The sequence below is a fragment of the Peromyscus maniculatus genome, chromosome 3, assembly GCF_049852395.1.
Source record: "Peromyscus maniculatus bairdii isolate BWxNUB_F1_BW_parent chromosome 3, HU_Pman_BW_mat_3.1, whole genome shotgun sequence".
Classification (NCBI taxonomy): domain Eukaryota; kingdom Metazoa; phylum Chordata; class Mammalia; order Rodentia; family Cricetidae; genus Peromyscus; species Peromyscus maniculatus.
In genome coordinates this window covers 134,492,046-134,512,703 of record NC_134854.1, presented here as the reverse complement: position 1 = coordinate 134,512,703, position 20,658 = coordinate 134,492,046, and the positions used below count along the sequence as shown (strand labels likewise).

Below are 20,658 nucleotides of genomic sequence, written 5' to 3'. Positions count from 1 at the left end.
CCCATGGGGCAGATTTGGTGAGAAATTGGGAGGACCCTCAGGACAGTGGATTTTAGATAACCCTCCTACAAGGAAGGATGTGAGGTCACAGAATGTGAGGTCACAGAGGCACTGACTAACTTTCAGGAGCTATTTACACTGTATGCATGCATACAGTGCCATGAGGTTTCAGGTGACAATAGGCAGCCTAGGGTGCTGTTCTCTTCAGATCATTTCACTCTTACAATTGCTGTTTTAGCCTTTGTGTCTGCCTTATTTATTTGTACAAGGTCTCACTCTGGTGGTCCATTTGTTGTTGCACCTTCCTGTCTTCTTGTTTCAAACCTCCAAGTGTTCAGGTGTCAGGCATGTGCTCCCACTCCCAGCAGCCTTTGCGCTTTGTTCTCTTCATGTTTTGACAGACTCCTACATATATAGATGCACTGTGGTTATGTTCATCCTCTATTACCTTCTCATATCTGCCTTTCCTGCCTGTTCTGTGACCTATGTTTTTTTTTTTTTTACCTGGTCCCTCTGTGGCTATGCCATTAGAAAAAAGGACACCTCCTCTTCCAACCATGATTAATAGTCATTAGATGCTTCAGAAGGTCTTGGGCTTCATGGGTACTTCCTTCATTCATGGCAGGAAGTTGGAGGGCACAATCCATAGCTGCTATCTATAGGTATACATATCTGCTATGTGTTCTTGGCCTCAGGAGTTGGAATAGTCATCTTCCCTAGGGACACCTTAGTAGCACAAAGTATCAAGCATTCCTGGTGAAATTGGTGTCAAAATCATATGTAAACTCATTGTTTCCTACCCTGAAAGATTAATTAAGAAATCTCTACTGGGGACTGGAGAGATAATTCAGTAGTTAAAAGTACTTTCTGGCCTTGTAGAAGGCCAGTATTTGGATCCCAGTACCCACATTGGGCAGCTCACAACTGTCTATAACTAAATCTCCAAGAGTTCTGATGCTCCCTTCTGGCCTCCATGAGTACCTGTACCAATGTGCACATACTCATGCATAGACCCACACATACACACTATCAAGTACCCAATTCTAATACTAGGTAATGATAATAAACCACTGGTCTGTAAGTTTAGTGCACTGGACTTAACGATCATTAGTGTGCATTCCTTATACAAGTTCATCATGAAATGACAGCCACATGCACCTGCAGCAGCCTCAACATCTGCTTTTCTGACTCTTGTTTGCAATGGGAAGCCACACTCAGTGTGTGAAGAGCACCATCTAGGTCTGGTGCATCCTCTCCATGATGTTCCAGGACTGATGCATTTCAGAGAAAGTTTCCTGGTAACCAAATGACTCATGCCTGTATCAAAACCTCATGTTGAGCATCATCAACATTTTAAAATCTATCAATCAAACAATTCAAATGAACTGGAAGAAATAATGGCTTGAGAAATGTACAGTCAGGTAAGTAAATTGATGTGTGACCCTGGACTGCACTTTTGTTTTAGAAGTCATTATTGTGAGCATTGGTGATACTGAGTTAGGTCTGAGGAGTCTAAGGTAGCACTGCTTGTGCATTCCTTTCCTGATTTTGATGGCTGTGCAGTGGCTTGTGGATAAGAACATCCTTGTCAGATGCCATATGCTAACATTTCATGGGAGGCTGGGGATGTAATACAGTGGTACACTTGCTTAACCTGTGGAGGCCCTGGCTCTATCTCTGGAATGGTGAAGAAGGTTCAGGGGTGGTGAGGCCTGATGTCTGAAAAGCTCTTCAGCAATTCTTCATTCTCTTCTTGGCACTTTTCAAGTAAGTTTGAAGTTCTATCATCAGAAAAAGAAAGCAAAAGCTGAATTCCCCCAAAGAGGTTCTCTATTTATCAGGGAAGTCAATAAGCACCTTGGTAGAGACACCACAGCTGGCACCAAGCCCTTTCTCTCCCTGGAACAAGGCTGTGAGAGCCAGTTTTTTTTTTTTTTTTGTCACAGGAAGTCCCCGCCCCCCCCCCCCCAAAGTAGGAAGTGGTGCAGCCTGGGAATGGTACATAGCCAACAATGTCTGCTTCAGTCTGAAATCTGTATCTGTGATCTTGATCAGCAGGAACACGATGCCATTAGCGAAGGGAACCACACCAGACACTGGGCTATTTGTGCTTTCTGTTCCGTGCCAGGCCTTGTACAGAGGGTGAGGGGAACCTTGATGGTGAGATTATTGTAAGGAAGACCATGGCTCATTCCCCACTGCAAACATCTATCAAAATGTCACATTTTGTTCCCCATAAAAATGCACAATGATTATTTGTTCATTAAGAATAAAAGAAGAAAGAAAGAAGTTTGTAAATGGAGCTTTTCACCAACAAATAATTGCAGTGTGATAAGAGTGCTAGAATGCTGTTAGCCTGGGGCTTACTGAGTGCACAGATCAAGGAGCCTAGAGAATGTAGTGATGAAGTTGGCATCCACAGTCTGTGCTGATTCAGGGATAATAGCATGCAACAAATGACATTGAGCATTGCAAGCGTGTGTCCTTCTGATGCTGGTACAGTGCCCCTCAGCTCCAGGTCCTCTTGGAAAACACAGCAGTTAAGCATAACTAAGAAACCTGATCACAAAACAAAGAAATGTCAACTTCTATGTGAGAATCAGAGAGCTCCTGATTGTTCTTGAAGGAGAGAGGGCACAGGGGAAGGGTGTGTGTGTGTGTGTGTGTGTGTGTGTGTGTGTGTGTGTGTGTGTGTAGCTTGTCTGGAAGCAGTGTAGAGATACTAAGGTCCTGCCAGGGAGAACATGGAAAAGCATTGTATGTCTGCTAGAATATGTGCCAGGCAGGATATGACATCAGAGATGATGGGGAAGGATGATGGAGTGATAATGGACTGAGTGGCCCACTGGAAAGAGAGGGCGATCTCCAAGAGAGGACTCAGGCACAGGGTTATTGATGGACAGGGGTATGCTCCAAGAAGGTCTACTTGGTGGTCACCTGGTATGCAGAGGCAATCTGATCACGTTGAGGTTTCAACAGGACAGATCATGCATCTCGTCGTCTCCCTGTCCAGCTGTCACCAACTCCCGCTTGAGTCTGTTTGAATGCGCCCACAGTGCCCGTGCCAGGGTCTCAGCTTTTGTGTTGTCCACAAGGGAGGAGCAGGCTGGCCTTGTCCACTTTTGTGCCTCAAGGCCACCCTCCTCACTCTGTTCTGGGCTCCTGTCACACAATGTATAACAGTCCTGTCTGTCTATGCTTCATATTCATCCCTGTATCTCCAACACTAAAAACTGGGCATTGACTAGATGGACAGGCTTCTTCCACAGGGGCTTTGTAATGGGTATCCACACATATACCTTTAACCCTTGATCCGCTTGTCAGATCAGGGTCCACTCATGCCAGATCAGCTGTCAGTGTCTCAGGGGCACTTTTTTCATTCTTGACTAGTCTCTTTTTGGTGAATCTTCCTTTTATAGCACCAACAGTAATTGTAGTTTCACATTGACCTATAGATGTGTTTTCCTGAAGCTGGTCTCTATAATCTGTAAAATTCATGGAAGAAGTGGTCATTGTTTTGGTGGGGAGAAGTATCCCCTGTACACAGCACAAGGACTGAACACTGTAGTGTATATTGGACATTTCTAGGTTGGGTGGCTGGCTAGCTGGCTGACTGGTTGGCTAGATGGATGGCTGAGTAGATGGCTGGCTGGCTAGGCAGATGGATGGGTGGATTGGTAGATGGATATATGACTACTCCACTGGTACTTCAGGGAAGTACCTGAGAAATGGATAATGTTCCAGGAGCATCTTGTAGGGCATGTGAACTTGCAATTGATAATAGACTTGACCTTCAGGTAACCAAGAAAGAGCAGAAGCATGGGGTAGTGGGTGGAGTTTGTACCTATGTGAGAGAAAGAGGGAAGTACTGAGTTCTGAGACTGGAGACAGATGGACCATGCTTTGGAAGGTTTCAAATGCTAGAGTTGAAGTCTGGTTCCTAAGTTGACAGGCACTGAGGAGCTGTGGGAATTGATTGAGGGCAAAGAGGTGCTTAGAACTTGTCTTTGAGACAGCCCAATAATGGTCAAACCAAGGGGGGTGGGGTGGGAGAGATGCACCAGAGGCTGATACCCACCACTGGAGGAGAAATCACAATGTTTCATCAGGCTTGTAAAGCACATAAATGGAGCTGAGGCAGATAAGAGAGTCAGAGCAACAGATGGGAAATTTTAAGAAGAGCAGTGATGACTGCAATATGCGCTCCTGGGACCAGTGTCTTTTTCATCCTTGTCTATCTGGTAGAGAAGGAAGTGGTACTTAGAAATTGTGGGAAGGAAATAAATTTGAGGACTGAAAATACTCAGACCATAAAAGGGAGATAAAATCATGCCCCCCCCCCTCCACTTTGTATTTGGCTCACCAAATGTTCAGTTGGCAACATATGACAATTGAGAGATTCCTCATAAAAAATGCCATAGTTTTAAAGATTTATGTTGATTGGGCACCACATCCCATCCACTGGGTGAGCCTAGGTACCTTGGGCAGCTCCCAGCACTCTGCCAGGTCTTGCTCCCAGGCAGGCTCACTCGTGACCTGCCTAGATGCTAAGGACAGCTGAGTTGGGCCCTTAGTTCCAAAGAACATCATCAGCTCCAGTAACTTGCATGCCTGAAAGGAATGAGAATGTTCTACAAGCAATTCTTGTCTCTCTCTCTGTATATCAGACTATTAAACAAGGCACCCCAGGAGATTGGAATTTCCTCCCAGGAATCTTATCCTGGGAGAAGGAAAAGGCTGAATGAAGCCTGATGTCAGTTAGGGAGGGATTCTGTCACCTGGAAAGGTTTCCTATAGTTCAGACAAGCTGGCTTGACCTATGGCAGAGTCATTGAAGATGCAACAATGGATGGGGCCATATCTTGGCCAGGGCTGCTTAGTCATGCACACTTCTTGTGTCCTATTTAAGCCCAAGCCTCTTGTAAGTACCCCAAATATGGATTTTTTTTTTGTGTGTGTATGGCGGCGGCGGGTTGCCAGATCTCTTTGTCCCTTTTCCATGTGTGGCCAAGTTAAGCAAATTTCCTTTTTATGTATTTCACTATTAATTTGGCTCTTTTAATTGGCTTATTGAGGATGAATGATTGAACCTGGCTTGTTAGGGCTGCCAAAGGCACAGGCCTCAGTTCTTAATTCTAGTAAAATTTCTACTCTTAGGGTCCTGTGAAATATGGATAGGTGTTGCTATCAGGTATCTGGGAGCATGGGGGAAAGCAATGGAGGAGAGGAATTGGGCCTGATAAGCATGTCTATAGAAGTAACTTATTAGCATTTACTCATCTCCTGGCAGTACCAGCTCAGGGTCTGGGGGATAACCACCTCTTACAGATCAGCGTCATGGTGTAAATAATTAGACAAAGGTGTATGAGTGAGAAATTCATAAACCTTTTATTGATATGTTTATCATGCCAACAATATTGTTTATTGAAGATTCAGATTCCACTTGAAAAAGAGGCAAACAAAGGAGAGTTGAGATTCCATCCTGCCCCCTGGAGGGATCCCATGTCCAAGGAAAAGAAGCACAGCCTACAGCTACTTGGTTGGATCCCTCAGAAATGCATTCTGGGAAATTTCTCCCAGGGCTCCCTTGCAGGATACCAGTGTGTCTTTAGTTGGTTGCAGTTGGGAAACAATAAACTCATTCTAAGACTTCTTAGAATACCCCTGCTGTTCAAACTACTGACGGTCAAGGATCTGCCACCACTCAATCTAGACTATGCACTGTTTGCTGACTGTTGCTTCTGCCCCAGAGGATGCCTTCGGTCTTCTGGGGGGATCCAACAGATCCTGGCTGTGGGTGGGCAGCCCTTCAGGAACGTTTGGACTTGCTACAAGTGGGGCACAGGAGCTGACCCTTGGTGACGATGTACGCACGGCCGCTCAGCAGCTGCTCACAGCCCTCACAGATGAAGTGCTTCCGGTGCCAAGCCAGGTCTTCCACACGCTGGTAGTCTTCTGAGAAGATGATCTGGGAAGAGAGACAGAGGAAGGCATGGCTGAGGTTCTGCCCATCAGCAGAGGCAGCATGTAGAGGATAAATTATGGGACAGTAGCTTATCCCCTCTCATTTGTGTTGTGACCTTTAAATGCCTCCACAAAGCAATCTGACATAATCTGAGGGTCATGGCTGGCTGTGTCTCAACTTTTCAGGCATGAGAAAGAAAATACTCTGTTACAGGCAGGTTTTTAATTTATGTTTGTGAAACTTTTTGGGTGAGTTCAGAGGCCAGTTATTTTCTGAGTTTGGATTACATAACTTGAGTGACCCTGGCCGACAATTAACAATGGAGAAGCAGACAGTGGGCATTTGCTAAGAACAAAAAACCACAGGGTGGTCTCTTGGACCCAGAATAAAGTGACACCCTAGAACGACTCCAGCAGCTGAGAAAAGGCAGAATGGAAACCTGGTTTAATGGGCCTTCTGACTTTGGAGCACAATAGGACACGAGCATGAGTTGTCATTTAAACATTTGCCAGCCTCGTGACTTGGCAAATTATACCACCTCTCTGTTCCTCCACTTACATGTAACCTGGCTTTTTAAAAAATGCTGTTGTCTAAGGATTCAAACTTAACTCTTCATATTTACAGGGCAAGCATTCTTGCTAGGTGAGCTATCAGGACAGTCCTCCTACATCCAACCTCCGAAGTTCTGGGATTGTAAGCATGTGTCATCATTCTTAGCTCAGATTCATTTTGTAGATGAGAAAAGAGAGGCTGGGGGTACCCAGTTTTCTCAAACGAAAGGAAGAATACACCATCAGCAAAGCCACACCTATTGGTCTTAGGGTTGCATTGTCTAACATGGCCACGCCCACCTGCTCCCATCAGCCTACTGACTCTCACCTCGTCGCAGCCTGAGCATCGGGGTCGCAAACTCTCACAGTAGTGGCGGCCACACCAGGGGGCACCATCCTTCCAGAAGTAGATGAGGTCCACCAGCGGCTCTGAGCACTTGATACACACAAAGCATGTGGGGTGCCACTGTTTGCTGTAGCCAGCCCTATCAGCATAGACCACAGGGCTGTCAGCAGGGGCAGCTCCCTTGCAGAGCTCACAGACCTGGAAAGGATATGAGAAAGAGGGGCATGTGATGTAGGTTTGAATCCCAGCTCCACACTTTCTGCTTCCTGTGTGACTGTGAACAAGTTAAAAGACTTCTCTGTTCCTTGGTTTTGCCACTTGCAAAGTGGGTTAAATGCATTGTCAATCTTTGAGGACTAAATAAAGTGACTTATCATCTTTGTGATTCTCAAGTTGATTAACCTCACCACTCTTTGTGTCCCAGTAGCTATGAAGATTTCCACAAAGTTTTTGTTGATGGGGGAAACAGTGATTGATAATCATCTTAAGAGAAATTATAACTGAGAACATTTGAATCACTCCCTCACAATGATAGGAATAAGCTTATATGGCGTGTTAGCACATGTGTTTTATGCCTGAAAACAACTGTATTTTCTAAGACAAACAAACAAAACCCTTAGTGAGAAGAGCAATTAAATATCTTTTTTAAAAACTCACTTAAGATGGCTGGATTCTCTTAACTACTCATCTGTCTGTATTTTGCCTTGTGCCATTTTGGTTGAAATCTGTAGAGGAACTCTGGCCTTACTTTGATAAGTTGGACTAGGAAGGGAGGAGTATTAAAATAGCCGTCCAAGAAAACAGGATATGCGTCTTTGACTCTACATCAAAATTCAACAAGTGGCCATTTCTCAGAAGTTAGTCCCGGGCCTGAGCTGGCGCAGGGAGTAAGGTGCTTGCTGCCAAGCCTGATGACCTGAGTTTGACCCCTGTGACCCACACAGTGGAAGGGAAGAACTGACTCTAGCAAACTGTCATCTGCCCTCTACATGGGTGCTGTGGCACGTGTGTGTCCCCCTCAAAAAATATCAACAAAAAAATGTCACCACATATAATATCAGGTCACAGGAGCCCTTCTTTTTGCTCAGCTTTAAATAGATTTCTTGCCCTGCGTTGCCTTCTGATCACCTTTTAATTCTTGAATAGTTTGAGATTTACAGAAGAAAAAAAAAAGCAGAGAATTCTCACACACCACATTCTGTTTTCTCTGTTCTTAATTGGCTTGTATTAGCCAGGTACCCTTGTCAGCGAGCTAGCAGTAACACATGATTGAGGGACTTCATTCAGGTACCTTTAGATTTCATGTGACCTCCCTCCTCTATTCTGGTACACACCCAGGACCCCACACTTAGTCTTCTGTTTTGTGGGCTCTCCTTTGGGGCAAGGGGTGACAGTTTCTTAACATGTCTCTGTTTGTGGGACCTTGACAGTTTGGGGGAGTCATGGTAAGATATTTGGTAAAATGTATGCCAGTTGGAATCTGTCTGATGTCACTATCACAGGGTAACACTGAGATGAGGCCCCAGAGGCCAACCCTGCTCTCTTCACCTGCTATCAGGGGCATGTGCTGTCACTATGACTCCTAAGGAGGAGTGTGGATCGTGGTTGAACAACGATGTTGACCGTGACCCCATGGCTGAGATTTGATAGTCAAGTTTCTCCACAGAGATTTCCTCTTCTTTCCATATTGTCTTCTTTGCAAGAAACTTACTTCATATTCCTCATGTAAAGAGCTCTCCACTTTCTCATGGTTCAAGTAACTACATGCACTATGTGGAATCATACAAACCCTTGACCTTACAGGTTTCCCTAAAGGTACTTTGAGAACCATTGATTGATATATCTCCTGTTTTTATAAGTGTTGGACAGCATTCTTCTTACATACCTATCCATCTATCCACCCACCTATCCATCCATCCATCCATCCATCCATCCATCCATCCATCCATCCATCCATCCACCCACCCACCCATCCATCCATCCATCCATCCATCCATCCATCCATCCATCCATCCATCCATCCATTCATCCATCCATCCATCCATCCATCAATCCATCCATCCACCCATCCCTCCTTCTCTTCCTTTCATATTTATAAACTTGTCTTTTTCATCCTCTCAGGAATGGGAATTTGACAGTCTTACAACATAAACTCTCTTGAGCCATTTGAAAGCCTCTTCTGCTCCTCAAAGCCCCAGGATGATGATGCCTTTCATGTCCTTAGGGCACACAACCCTACCCTGCAATGTGCTTGGATGTTGTGCCCATTATGAATAACCTCACACACAGCTGGCAGTCATTTCTGTGTGAGGAAAACTGCTGTTTTCCCTTCTAGAGACACCCATGCCTCCAAGAGTCTCGGTGACTTGCTTAGCGATACACAGTTTTCAGAAGGCAAAAGCCCAAGCTACCTCCAAAGCCCAGGTCTCTAGACCACGTGCTGAGGCTTTTACAGCTGGTATCAGCAAACAACTGCCTGAGGCTGCTCCTGTATAACAAATACTTTATCCTCAAAAATAACTCCATTTTCCTTATTGTCAAACCTAGATTTTTTAAAAAGAACTGTGTTTAAGGGCTACATTTTCAATTGCATCAATAAAAATGCCACAGAAATTTCTTTTCTCTCTCGTTATGTAAAACACTCACAGGGTGCCATCAATTTTGGCTATTGGCTCAGGATACGGAAATGTTTACTGTCTGAACCTGCAATGTTTGCTGTCTTTGGTCTTTTCTTTGGATGCTAATTTTAATTGACTAAGTCCTGTATTTTAATTTACTAAGTCCAGGCCTAATTCCAAATATTTACATTTTGCCATATTTGGATGGAGAGGTATATATTAAAAGTCTATTACAGGGACTGAAGTAAAAATGCTTACCGCTCTTTCAGAGGACACACATGTGGTTCCCAGCAGCCAGGTCAGTTGGTTCACAACTGCCAGTAACTCCAGCTCCAGGAGACCTGGTGCCCTTTTCTGGCCTCTGCAGGCACATGCACATATGCATATATGTAAATTTAAAAAACAAAAATTAAAAGTCTACTGTAATTTGGAATCACAATATTCCCTACAGGCCCTATGTTAATGGCTTGGTTCTTAGCCTGTGGGCGTTATTGATGGGGGGTGGAGACTGATAAGAGATCACAAGGATGTGGCCTTGAAGGGGATGGTGGGATGCTCATCTCCTTATCTCTTTGCTTTCTGGACACCATGTGGACACCATGAGCAGTTTTGTTCCACTACACACTGGCCATGGTTTCATCACCTTATCATATGCCCAAGGTGACAAGGGCAACTTACTGTAGGAAAAAACCCTGGCAATTGTGATCTCAATGAATCTTCTTCCCTTATTGATTCTCCCAAGTATTTATTTGCTACAGTAACAGAAAGCTGCATAGTGTGAACACTATACCTATCTTACCTCTTCTTTTTTTGTTGTTTGTTTTTGTTTTTCGAGACAGGGTTTCTCTGTGTAGCTTTGCACCTTTCTTGGAACTCGCTTTGGAGACCAGGCTGGCCTCAAACTCACAGAGATCCGCCTGCCTCTGCCTCCCGAGTGCTGGGATTAAAGGTATGCGCCACCACCACCTGGCATCTATTTTGCCTCTTTTAGTGATCTACTTAATATACTCTTGCACACTGAAGAGTAAGTAAGTACAATGATGACGATTAGGAGAAGGAAGCTAAGTGAGTCTCTACTCCATGTAACCTAGCTTCCTGGAGCACAGGAAGTGCTGAGTTAATGTCTAGGCATGGAAGGCATTTTTATCTGGATGGATCTGACCTGGATGCTCACTGCCTGATAATGGACTTTAGAACATTCTAGTTTTCCAGATTCACCTCTCCCCTTTGAACGAAAAGGGGGAGCCCCTCAGTTAACTGAAAACGCTGTACCTTTTCTCATGAGTGAGTACCACCACCCTGGGACTCATCAGAGGGTCAAAAGCATAAATGAGAGTCAGGTCTCTTCCTGCACACTGCCTGCTGTGCCCACATGGGCATTGTAAGGCACGAGGACAGGGCGGCTGGAGCCTACAGTACGTCTTCTGTCTGGTTTCTAAGTTTTGTAGAATGAAATTTCCAGTCCTTTCCTCCCACACATAAGGGACTGAAGGGACTTACTGTTGACTAACCACACCCCAGATTCCCAGATGTTTTTGATCATGGAAGGAGAGGACAGGGGAAAAGAAATGGCCTGGGGATGCTGGCCGGCCCCTCGGTGACACGTGACAGGGAGTGGGCGATATGAGCTTTTAAAAAAGGCAGTCCGAGTGGGTGCTCAGGGGTGACTCTGAAGTCACATGGTGGATGGAGACTTTATCTGGGAGGCAATAGGGACCACTGCAGGTTCTTGAGGCCAGGAGTGCGGAGGTGTGGTCTGAACTGTAGGGTAATAACCAGGGCAGTGAGGAGGAAAGAAACAATCAGTTTCCCAGAAACTGCCCACCTTTTTAACAGTGCTCTGTCAGGTCTCTGCCTTAGGAATATGCTTTTCCCCACGACTCTTTGGGTGACAGTTACTACCCTTCACCAGCTCTTTGTAGCAAACAATGTCATTGTCAGTTTGTAAAAACACATAGTATAACCAGCCCCTTCAACATGTCTGCTTTCTCTTTCTTCCTTTGGGTGACCTCTTCCTTTCCTCCCTTCTTCTCCTACTTCTTCTGTCTTCCTGGTCATCTCAAAGGCTGAGGACTCTGAGGACCCTGGGCCTGTCAGCCTCATGGGCTCTCAGCCACCAGGAACAGGTTGGCCATGAATGATCAGACCCTACGCCTACTTGGGTGCTGTGATCCTGGCCTCCCCGACCATCACCCTTGGTGAAGCTCCCAGCTTCTTAACTGTACAGAGTGGCAGGGAGTCAAGCTCTGGAGTCAGGTTGCCTGTATGATTGCTGTGTGACCTCAGGCAAGCTGACTTCTTTGTCTGTCATCTGTCAAACAGGGACACTGTTAGCAATAGCAGCATTTTGGGGTTACTGTAAGAGTTCAGTGGATTTACTGGGGAGTGTGAAGGGTTCATTTCACCTCTTCTCTCATAGGATAGAAAGCTGAGGCTCAGAGGGGTTAAATTACCCCTGCACATTGACCATGCTATGCTGAGATCAAGGTTGGAGCTGGCTCTTCATTTCCATGATGCTATACCATGTGGACTCTCCCTGGGTGCTCCCCCCACACTTTGCATTTCCTGTGCCCCTTCTCTCCAGCTGAGCAAGGTCAGAACATCAGTTGACTCCCACAGTCTGAGCAGCTTGTGCCACAGCCGCATGCCCAGGGACTCTGAGCCCCGAGCCTGTGGCCACTGCTCTTTTCTCTAACCCTGCCTCCTTGGAGACCCCTGTTCTCAGGACTATCCTGTCTCGGGTCCCCTAGAGGGCTCGCAGCAACACACTCTTTCACTCCCGTTCCCTTGAGCATTTGATTCAACAGGCCAGGAGTTTGCAAGGTCCAAGGAGATATGGGTACTGCTGGGGGCTGCACTTTGAGAAACCACCATGGAGTGCTAAAACCGGAGTGAGTTTTGTGTGAAGTCTGCCCTGGGGCTTGGGGGCTACAGGCTAATTTAAATTCCTAGAGAGTTTATATTTTAACACTTTCCAAGGAAGCCCACATGGTCACTCTTGGACTTTTTGGTAAAGGAGGTGGTGCAGGCAGGCAGACTTTCCTTGGGACTAGGGTAAAAGGCTTTTAGGAAGTCATTTATCTCGAGCACGTCAGCTGTATTTTGCTCCTGTTCCCAAGTGCCCAAACTCAGCTTGCTCATGAGAGCGTTCCCAATAGCTGCCAGAGAACCTTGTCTGCGTGACACTTTCCCCTGGGACAGGGGATGTGGGACAGAACTTTTCAGAGGTAGAACCAGTAGGAGGCTTTTGTCCATGCCCACGACTTTCTACGACTCACTCGCATACATAGTACAAGGAACTTAGTCAAATAGTCAAAAGTAGTGGTTCATGTTTATAATCCAGCACCCAGGAAACTGAGGCAGGGGGGATCTCCACAACCAGCTAGAGACCAACCAGGGAAACAGAACAAGTAAATGAATAGAAAAAAGAGTCAAAATGAGCAATTTTGAGTATTTTGTGCTTGGATCTAGACAGTGTTTAAACATCTGACTTGAGAAAGACAAGGGTGACCCAACAAAGCTGAGGTAGCTGAGCTTCTGTAGGGCTGTGGGTTCCCTGCTTTGGGATGTGTTCAGATCTAATCGGCAGCGTCTTGGATACTCTTCCAATCAGCATGGCATTGAATTCCCTTTCCCTGAGGAATCATGTCCCAGTTTAGTGGAACAGAATGCGCAGAGTGCCACCATATGACACAAAGCAGGAGGGTGGTCCTCTGCTTATAACAAGGTTGGGTCATCAGAAGTGGAAACTCTAAGTTCCCATACGCCCAGCACTGCGAACTGTCAGCCCCCTGACTTAGCAACACAGTTCAGCCGAGTCTTGGTGTTCACTCTTACAACAGAGTGGCTGACCAGCAGCTGTGCCCTACTGCACTGCCCAGTGCCATGAAAGAGAACAGTACCCATGGTTAATCCAGGAAAACACCAAACTTCAAGACTCAACGTCTCCCAAATTCCTATCCCTATTTTACAACAGTCTACATTTGTACAACCTCAAGCAGAGTTCGTTAAGTTAGGGATCATGTATGCAGCTTTTCCTGGACTCCGTTTCTAAAGACACACCCCTGAGGACTCCTGAGAAGAAGGAAGTTACAGCATCCAGAATCTTCCATACTAAGGTGGTCATCACATGGAGAAGTAGAGGAAGAGTCCCCAAGAGACCCTGCCTGACCAACCCAGCTGTGTGATTTCCCCAGTCTGGTCCAAATGTGAATGTAGACCCCTGCCCAAGCAAAGCTGAGTGGATAGAGACACGATGTCTCTATGGAGCTCTGCTCAATGGCTGATCTGAGAACAAAAGGGACCTCATTGACATAAGCCGCTTGGCTCCACAGCATAATGAATGAACCACACTGAACAGGGATACATGGAGTCATGTGGTTGTAGCATGACACAAAGCATTTCAGGCTGTAGCAGCTTCAGGACAGTGGCCAAGGGCCATGCAGCTATAGAACTGTATCTAAGGACCAAGGTTCAGAGAGACCCATGGGCCCAGAAAGACCTCTGTAGCTACAGTAATCCCTGCCTTGGGCTTGCCAGAAGCGCATCCCAATCACTCTGTTTTTCTCCTGGAAGGCTCTTATCCAAAGGCCTACCCAGTCTAAATCCAGAGTGCCTCGTGAAAATCTCACCACTGCACTCCAGTAAATATTAACACAAGGACTTGAACTCAGGCACTGGCTTCGCTCCCATGCAAACACTCAACAACTTATTTATAAACAGCATCTCCCATGTCCTCTTATGGTGCTTAGTCCTCGGCTGTGCCTCTCAGCCTTGTGGCCCACAGAAGGTTCCCCCCAACTCCCATTTTCTGGCTTGGCATCATTTCTGCAGGCTTAACTGTCTTGAGTTCTGTTTACTTACACACCAGTCTTCCTGAGGCCCCAGAGGGCATAGAAGGAGCACACTGTGTGCACAGTGGTTAGGGTCCCAGGCCTGGAATGTGGTCAGTACAATGGCGTCATCCCTAGGGAAGCACAGGAGAAACTGGGACTTCTTCAAGCCTCAGTAATGGTGGTCCCTGGCTTATAGGAAACTTGTTACTCATGGTGGCCACTACTGCTAACAGCCTTTAAAAAAATTTTTTTTATTAAGACTTTTTTTTTTTTCATTTTACATACCAACTACAAATCTGCCTCTCATCCCTCATTAACAGCCTTTTTTACCAAGGATGTTTTCTTGGAGCAGGTTACAACTATGAGGCCTTTGCCCAGGGAAGCTAAATGTCAGGTACTTTTAATTGGATCCTCCTTGCTTGTTCAGGCCTGAGATGGGCATGAAGCACATAAGCTACTTTCATGAGAGAAAACAGTAGCCTGCATTTATTCTCACCGTGAGCTCAAGGACCAGCTTGGTACAGAAGGTAAGGTGTCTGCTTCACAGCTGAGCAGGGTAAAGTTTTCAGCGTATTCTCTGTCACAGGGGCCATGTACAATGTTAGACCCGGGGACAGGGGATACCTGCAACATTGTATGTGCTATGCAGTCTATGAAGATGCAGAGAAAGAAAGAGGCTGGAGAGACAGATCAGCAGTTAGAAGCACTGGCTGCTTTTGTAGAGTTTAATTCCCAGCACCCACGTGGTGGCTCACAGCCATATGTAACTCTAGTTACAAGTGAACTGATGTCTTCTTCTGGCTTTGACAGGCACGAGACACACACATGGTGCACATATATATGTGTAGGTATGCATAAAAGTTTAAAAATAAAGTGTTTCTAAAATTGGAAAAAATACATGTACATACACAATATGATTTATAGGGTAATTTTTAGGATTGGATGAAATGACATGGAAATTTCCTGGCATGGAACCTGACATAACTTAGGTAAAGGGTGGTACAACATTGTCACCTGTTAATCATCACCAACATCATCATCACCATTTCATCATCACCACTAGGACCATCACTGACACCAGGATCAATATCATCATCACTAGGACCATTCCCATCATCCCTATCACCATTCCTGGCACTATTATCATCACCATTACTATGATAATCACCATTGTTATTATCTGCACCATCATCATCACCGTTACTATGACCATCTCCACCATCATCACCACCACCACCACAATCAACATCATTGATTAACGTACAAAAGCAAAAAGCAAGAGAAAAAAAAGGAAACAAAACCCAAATAATTAGGAAAAAGCTGAAGATGGCTTTTCTTGCTCAGGGGTCAGCAAATTACATTTCTCCATGGATTAACTCCAGACCACCACCTGTTTTTTGTAAGTAAAGTTTTATTGGCTCAGAGCCAGTCACTTGTTTAGATAGAGCCTGTCACAGTATGCTCCAGGGGCTGAGTTGAGTAGAGGTGACAGGGACTGTAGGCCTGCCAACTTTGATATATTCACCCTCTGTCCTTTATTGAAAATAGCTCTCCAATGGCTGTTTCAGTCAATGGAATAGTATGCAGCCCACTCAAAAGAAGGAAGAAAAATGACTGTAAAAGTCACACGGCCACATGGGAAAGTATTTATAGTATAAAAAGTGGAATAAAGGGATTTTTTTCTTCGGAAAAATGATCTTTTTGAATGTCATTAAAATATCCCCACTGAGAAGGAAGAAGGCCGAGGCTGAGGAGCCTGGTACCATGGTGATTTTGAGGGCTGCTCCCAAGTTCCCCGCTATGGGGGTCCCTGGTCCCACACTGGTCTTCACACCTTTACTCCAGCTCAGAAAGAAATGGCCCACAGAGGGGCTGAGGTGGCTTCAAGTCCCCAAGTAGGGCTGGCAGGAAAGGCAGCCAGGCTGTACCGCCCACAAGCCAAACATCTGCTCCGACAAAAACTTGGAAGTCCCTTGCCCACAAATATGTCCCTTCTGGGATGGGCCTGGGCCTAAGCAGCCAGCTGCTGTAAGTTTCCATCTGAGAGGCCGTCCTATGGAGGAGGGTGGGGTCCAAAGCCTTCTGTGCCTCCCTTTGCATTTTTGTGGGAAGGTGGGGGAAAAAGAATTGGCCTACTTCTGGCATCCCACTGGGTATCTTGGGATCTTAGGAATCCATTCTCAGGACTGTGGGGAGCCTGCTCCTCTTCACTGACTCTCTGTTGCTTGCTGTTCAGGGATAATCACCTGACCTGAGGAAGGGGCAAGGTAATGGGAGTGGTGGGGGCATGTGGTAAGAATGATCAGCAACAGAGTGGAGAGTACATTTCATGCTCTGTTCTGGCATTCTGTTCCCTTTCTTGGGTTTCAAGTGTGGGGTGGTGGAAAGGCGGAAATGCCTGGGCACAGTGACCATGCCTGGGAACCCTGTATATTCAATTTCCTAGGGAACATCCACCAGGCTTTCCAAATGCAGCGAAACTGCCTTTGGAACTGTCAGCAGTCAGAGCATGCAGGCTGTGGCCCACATAGCACAGGCATCCATCAATTCTATCCAGGAGGGAGATGTGGGGGGTGGGAGCTTAGAAAGTGGATGAGGGGCTTTGAGCAGACTGGTGGGGTACAGCAAATTGCTAGAGTTCACAGCTCTCTGGTCAGAGCCTCTATATGCCCCTGAGACCCATGAGGAGAGACATGGGCTGGGGTAGTACCGTATCCTGCCCTGGTGTTCCCAGCATACAGAGAAAAGAGTCTCATTCTCCAGCAGGCTTGGCTCTGAGGGATGTCAGGTGCTGTGGCTCACTCCAGACATTAGCACTCAAATATATTCTCCTTTCTAGGGGATCCTCTCAGGACTGCTCACACCACATTGTTATGTTGACAAGACCTGGGTTCGGATTAGCCTACCGCTCCTTAGCAAACAACCATGGCTATGTCCTAGGTTTCTCATCTGGGAAATTTGTCTGACAACCTCAAGCTGTCTCATAGTCATCACAAAGATTTAAAGACATTTAATTGGCCTTGTAGATTTGAACGGCCAGTGTCCCTCCCCTAGCCCCCCCCCCCCCCCCCCCCGCCAGGGTGACAGCCAATGAATTGGTGTCTGGGACTGGGGTGTTTCTACCTTGAGATTTTCTTATGCAGAGGCCTTATGCTCTGTGGCTGACAGTGTTTCCACCGTGCTTTTTGTCTCCCACTGTCAGTGTGAGGATGGTGATTTTTCATTTGCTCTGAGGCTGTCTGTAGACAGCCATGCCTCTTAGTTCATTGCCCAATAGACAGATGTGCTTCTTCTGATTCAAGTCAACATGCCCCGTTTGTGGGTCTACCTGACATACTGGGCTTTGAAAGCTAGGCCTGGGGTCTGGATCTATGAACTGAACTGAGACTCATTAGAGGACAACTGTGGCCATTAGATAGGTGGATTCAGGCAGAGCTGCATCCTGCATCCTGGCTGATGTCCAGTATTGGGATTCCCATGAATCATAGCCTCTTGGTGAGAGTTCCCCACAGGGGGTTTAGAAAGGGCTCTGGCATGACACTCCTCTGTGAGACGCTATAATGAGGTTTTAGAGGAAGGACATGGCCTAGCTTAAGAAGCCTTTGGGGCAGTGAAGGGTGTGTAGCAGCATGCAATATTGCATGGTGGGAGATCTTGGGTGGCAGAGGATCATGATTCAGTGTCAAGGGCAGAAGTAGGTTGTAGAGCGATCAAAAACAATGTTAGTTTCTATGCTTGTGTTTCTAGAACACAATGCAAAGGACCCTAAGAGTACTGGGTAGTAATTTTTAAAGCAGGGCTCCTTTAAGGTCATCCACCCACCCACCCACCCACCCATCCATCCATCCATCCATCCATCCATCCATCCACCCATCCATGTATGCATCCATCCATCCATCCATCCATCCATCCATCCATCCATCCATCCATCCATCCATCCATTCATCCATCCACCCACCCACCCACCCATGCTGTGGGATGTTCTGTAGGTCCTGTGGGAGCCCATTCTCAGGTTCTTTGTGGCGTTACCCAGCAGGTCCGTATAGAGGATGATTAGGACCATGGGCCTGAGTGCAGGTGTTTGAGATGGTCTGCACTTGGCTGTGCTGGGGGATGGTCTGTATGTCAAGTTGCTCTGATTGGTTAATAAATAAAACCTGATCGGCCGTGGCTAGGCAGAAAAGATAGGCGGGACTAACAGAGAGGAGAATTAAAAGGACAGAAAGGCAGAAGGAGACGCTGCAGCTGCTGCCATGACCAGAGACGCTGCAGCCGCACCCATGACCAGAGACGCTGCAGTCGCCGCCATGACCAGCAGCATGTGAAGACGCCAGTAAGCCACCAGCCACATGGCAAGGTATAGATGTATGGAAATGGATCAATTTAAGATAAAAGCACAGTTAGCAAGATAAGGACAGTTAGCAGGAAGCCTGCCACGGCCATGCAGTTTGTAAGCAAAATAAGTCTCTGTGTTTACTTGGTTGGGTCTGATAGGCTGTGGGACTGGCGGGTGACAGAGATTTGTCCTGACTGTGGGCAAGGCGGAAAAATCAAGCTACACACCCACCCACCCACCCACCCATCCATCCATCCATCCATCCATCCATCCATCCATCCATCCATCCACCCATCCATGTATGCATCCATCCATCCATCCATCCATCCATCCATCCATCCATCCATCCATCCATCCATCCACCCACCCACCCACCCACCCACCCACCCACCCATCCACCCACCCATCCATCCACCCACCCATCCATCCATCCATCCATCCATCCATCCATCCATCCATCCATCCATCCACCCACCCACCCACCCACCCACCCATCCACCCATCCATCCATCCAACCCAAGTTGCCTTCTTTGGGACTCTTTCTCCTGCTTTGAGGAGACAGATAGAGAACCCAGCTGTTTTATTCTGGAACAAGTAGCAGTACTATTGAACAAATACTGCATACTATTATGGAAATGGGATCTTGGACAATCTGCTTATTGTTTGTGCACCTGAGAGAGTCTACACCTCACCTGACTCTCATGAAATCACTCTACCAGGCAACTGTGAGAATTTAAAGAGATCCTGAAAGTCTGAGTGAAGCTTTGTGCTTACACAGTTTGAAAAGGGAATGTCTCTAACTTCTTTGGCAAACTGCTATCCAAATTGTTCCCATCTTCCAGAGCCCACTGTAGTTTGAACATTGATTTACTTGTGGATCTACATCAAAGATACCCACTGTAGATGCAGAGACGAACAAGATCTCAGAATCTACAGATAGTGACAGATGTGACCCCACCAATGACACAGTGAGTTACAAGTTAAAATTGTGGTTGGGATAGGATGGAGAACTCCATCTTTCATAGTCATCAGACAAATTCATCCTAACAGTTTCCTCCTCATTCCCTGCTCATTTCTGACTATGGAATATGCCATTTAATGGCCAGTGTTGTTACTTAAATGCTTCCAAAATATCACAAATATTCCCCAGAGTTAAGTACAGGCAAGGCCCCAGAATCTCAGAGCATCTTTGCTCTAGTTTCATGATGAACAAATATGTGGGGTTTAGTCAAGGACAAGATATGCTCTCAGAACAGCATCTCTCCCTCGGGAATGGCAATTCAGAGAAGTCACAATGACATCAAGAGATTCTCTTCCAAGTTGGAATTCTTTAAAACTTACTCTTTAAGTACAGACAACTATTAAAGGGTGGATAGTGGGCAGGATTGGTGTGGTGTGGGGGGAGAACAGTTTATAAAACTAGTAACTACTATGGTAACTAGATTTAGTTTCTTTCAAAAATCTTTCACACATATTTCCATCCTAAGAAATGAGTCTTTTAAGTATTACTGACAGGGCTTGGAGAGATGGCTCAGTGCCTGAGTTTGGTTCCCAGCACCCACATCTGTCAGCTCACAACTACCTGTATTTCTATGTCCAGGGAATCCAACCTTTTTTTTCTTGCTTCACAGGCACCTACATTCCCACATGTACATACCTACACAGAGACATACACATATACACATAACTGAAAAACAAGCTTCACTGTTAAATAATAAAGAAAAAAAAGTCTTAGAAATCTCAGCTAAAAGAATATGAGGCTGTGGCTCCTTGGATGGCAATCCCAAGTTGGGTGAAGGTTGGAGTGGAATTGGGGGGTACTTAAGGAACCTAGAGCCAGGAAGGACAGGGTAACCAGGCTCATGGGTTGCCTGGCTTACTAGAGACTGCCAGCCTCTTCCCTGCAAGACATACTTCAGGGCCTATTAAGAGCTGCTGGTAGCAAAGGACCATGGGAGTATACAGCAGGTGACAACTAGTGCTCAGAAGGTCAATCTATCAGACCCA

General features: G+C 46.1%; 1 protein-coding gene across 1 annotated transcript in view; it reads right to left on the bottom strand.

The window, feature by feature from the left end:
• Nucleotides 1-5,363: 5,363 nt before the first annotated feature.
• Nucleotides 5,364-20,658, bottom strand: part of Lmcd1 (LIM and cysteine rich domains 1) — a 65,483-nt gene continuing 50,188 nt past the window's right edge. The window contains exons 5-6 of the mRNA XM_006996776.3: nucleotides 6,845-7,060; nucleotides 5,364-5,968 (exon numbers count right to left, since the gene is read on the bottom strand). Of these exons, the coding sequence (XP_006996838.3) occupies nucleotides 5,810-5,968; nucleotides 6,845-7,060 (375 nt within the window). The 3' untranslated portion in view covers nucleotides 5,364-5,809. The remainder of the gene's footprint in view (nucleotides 5,969-6,844; nucleotides 7,061-20,658) is intronic.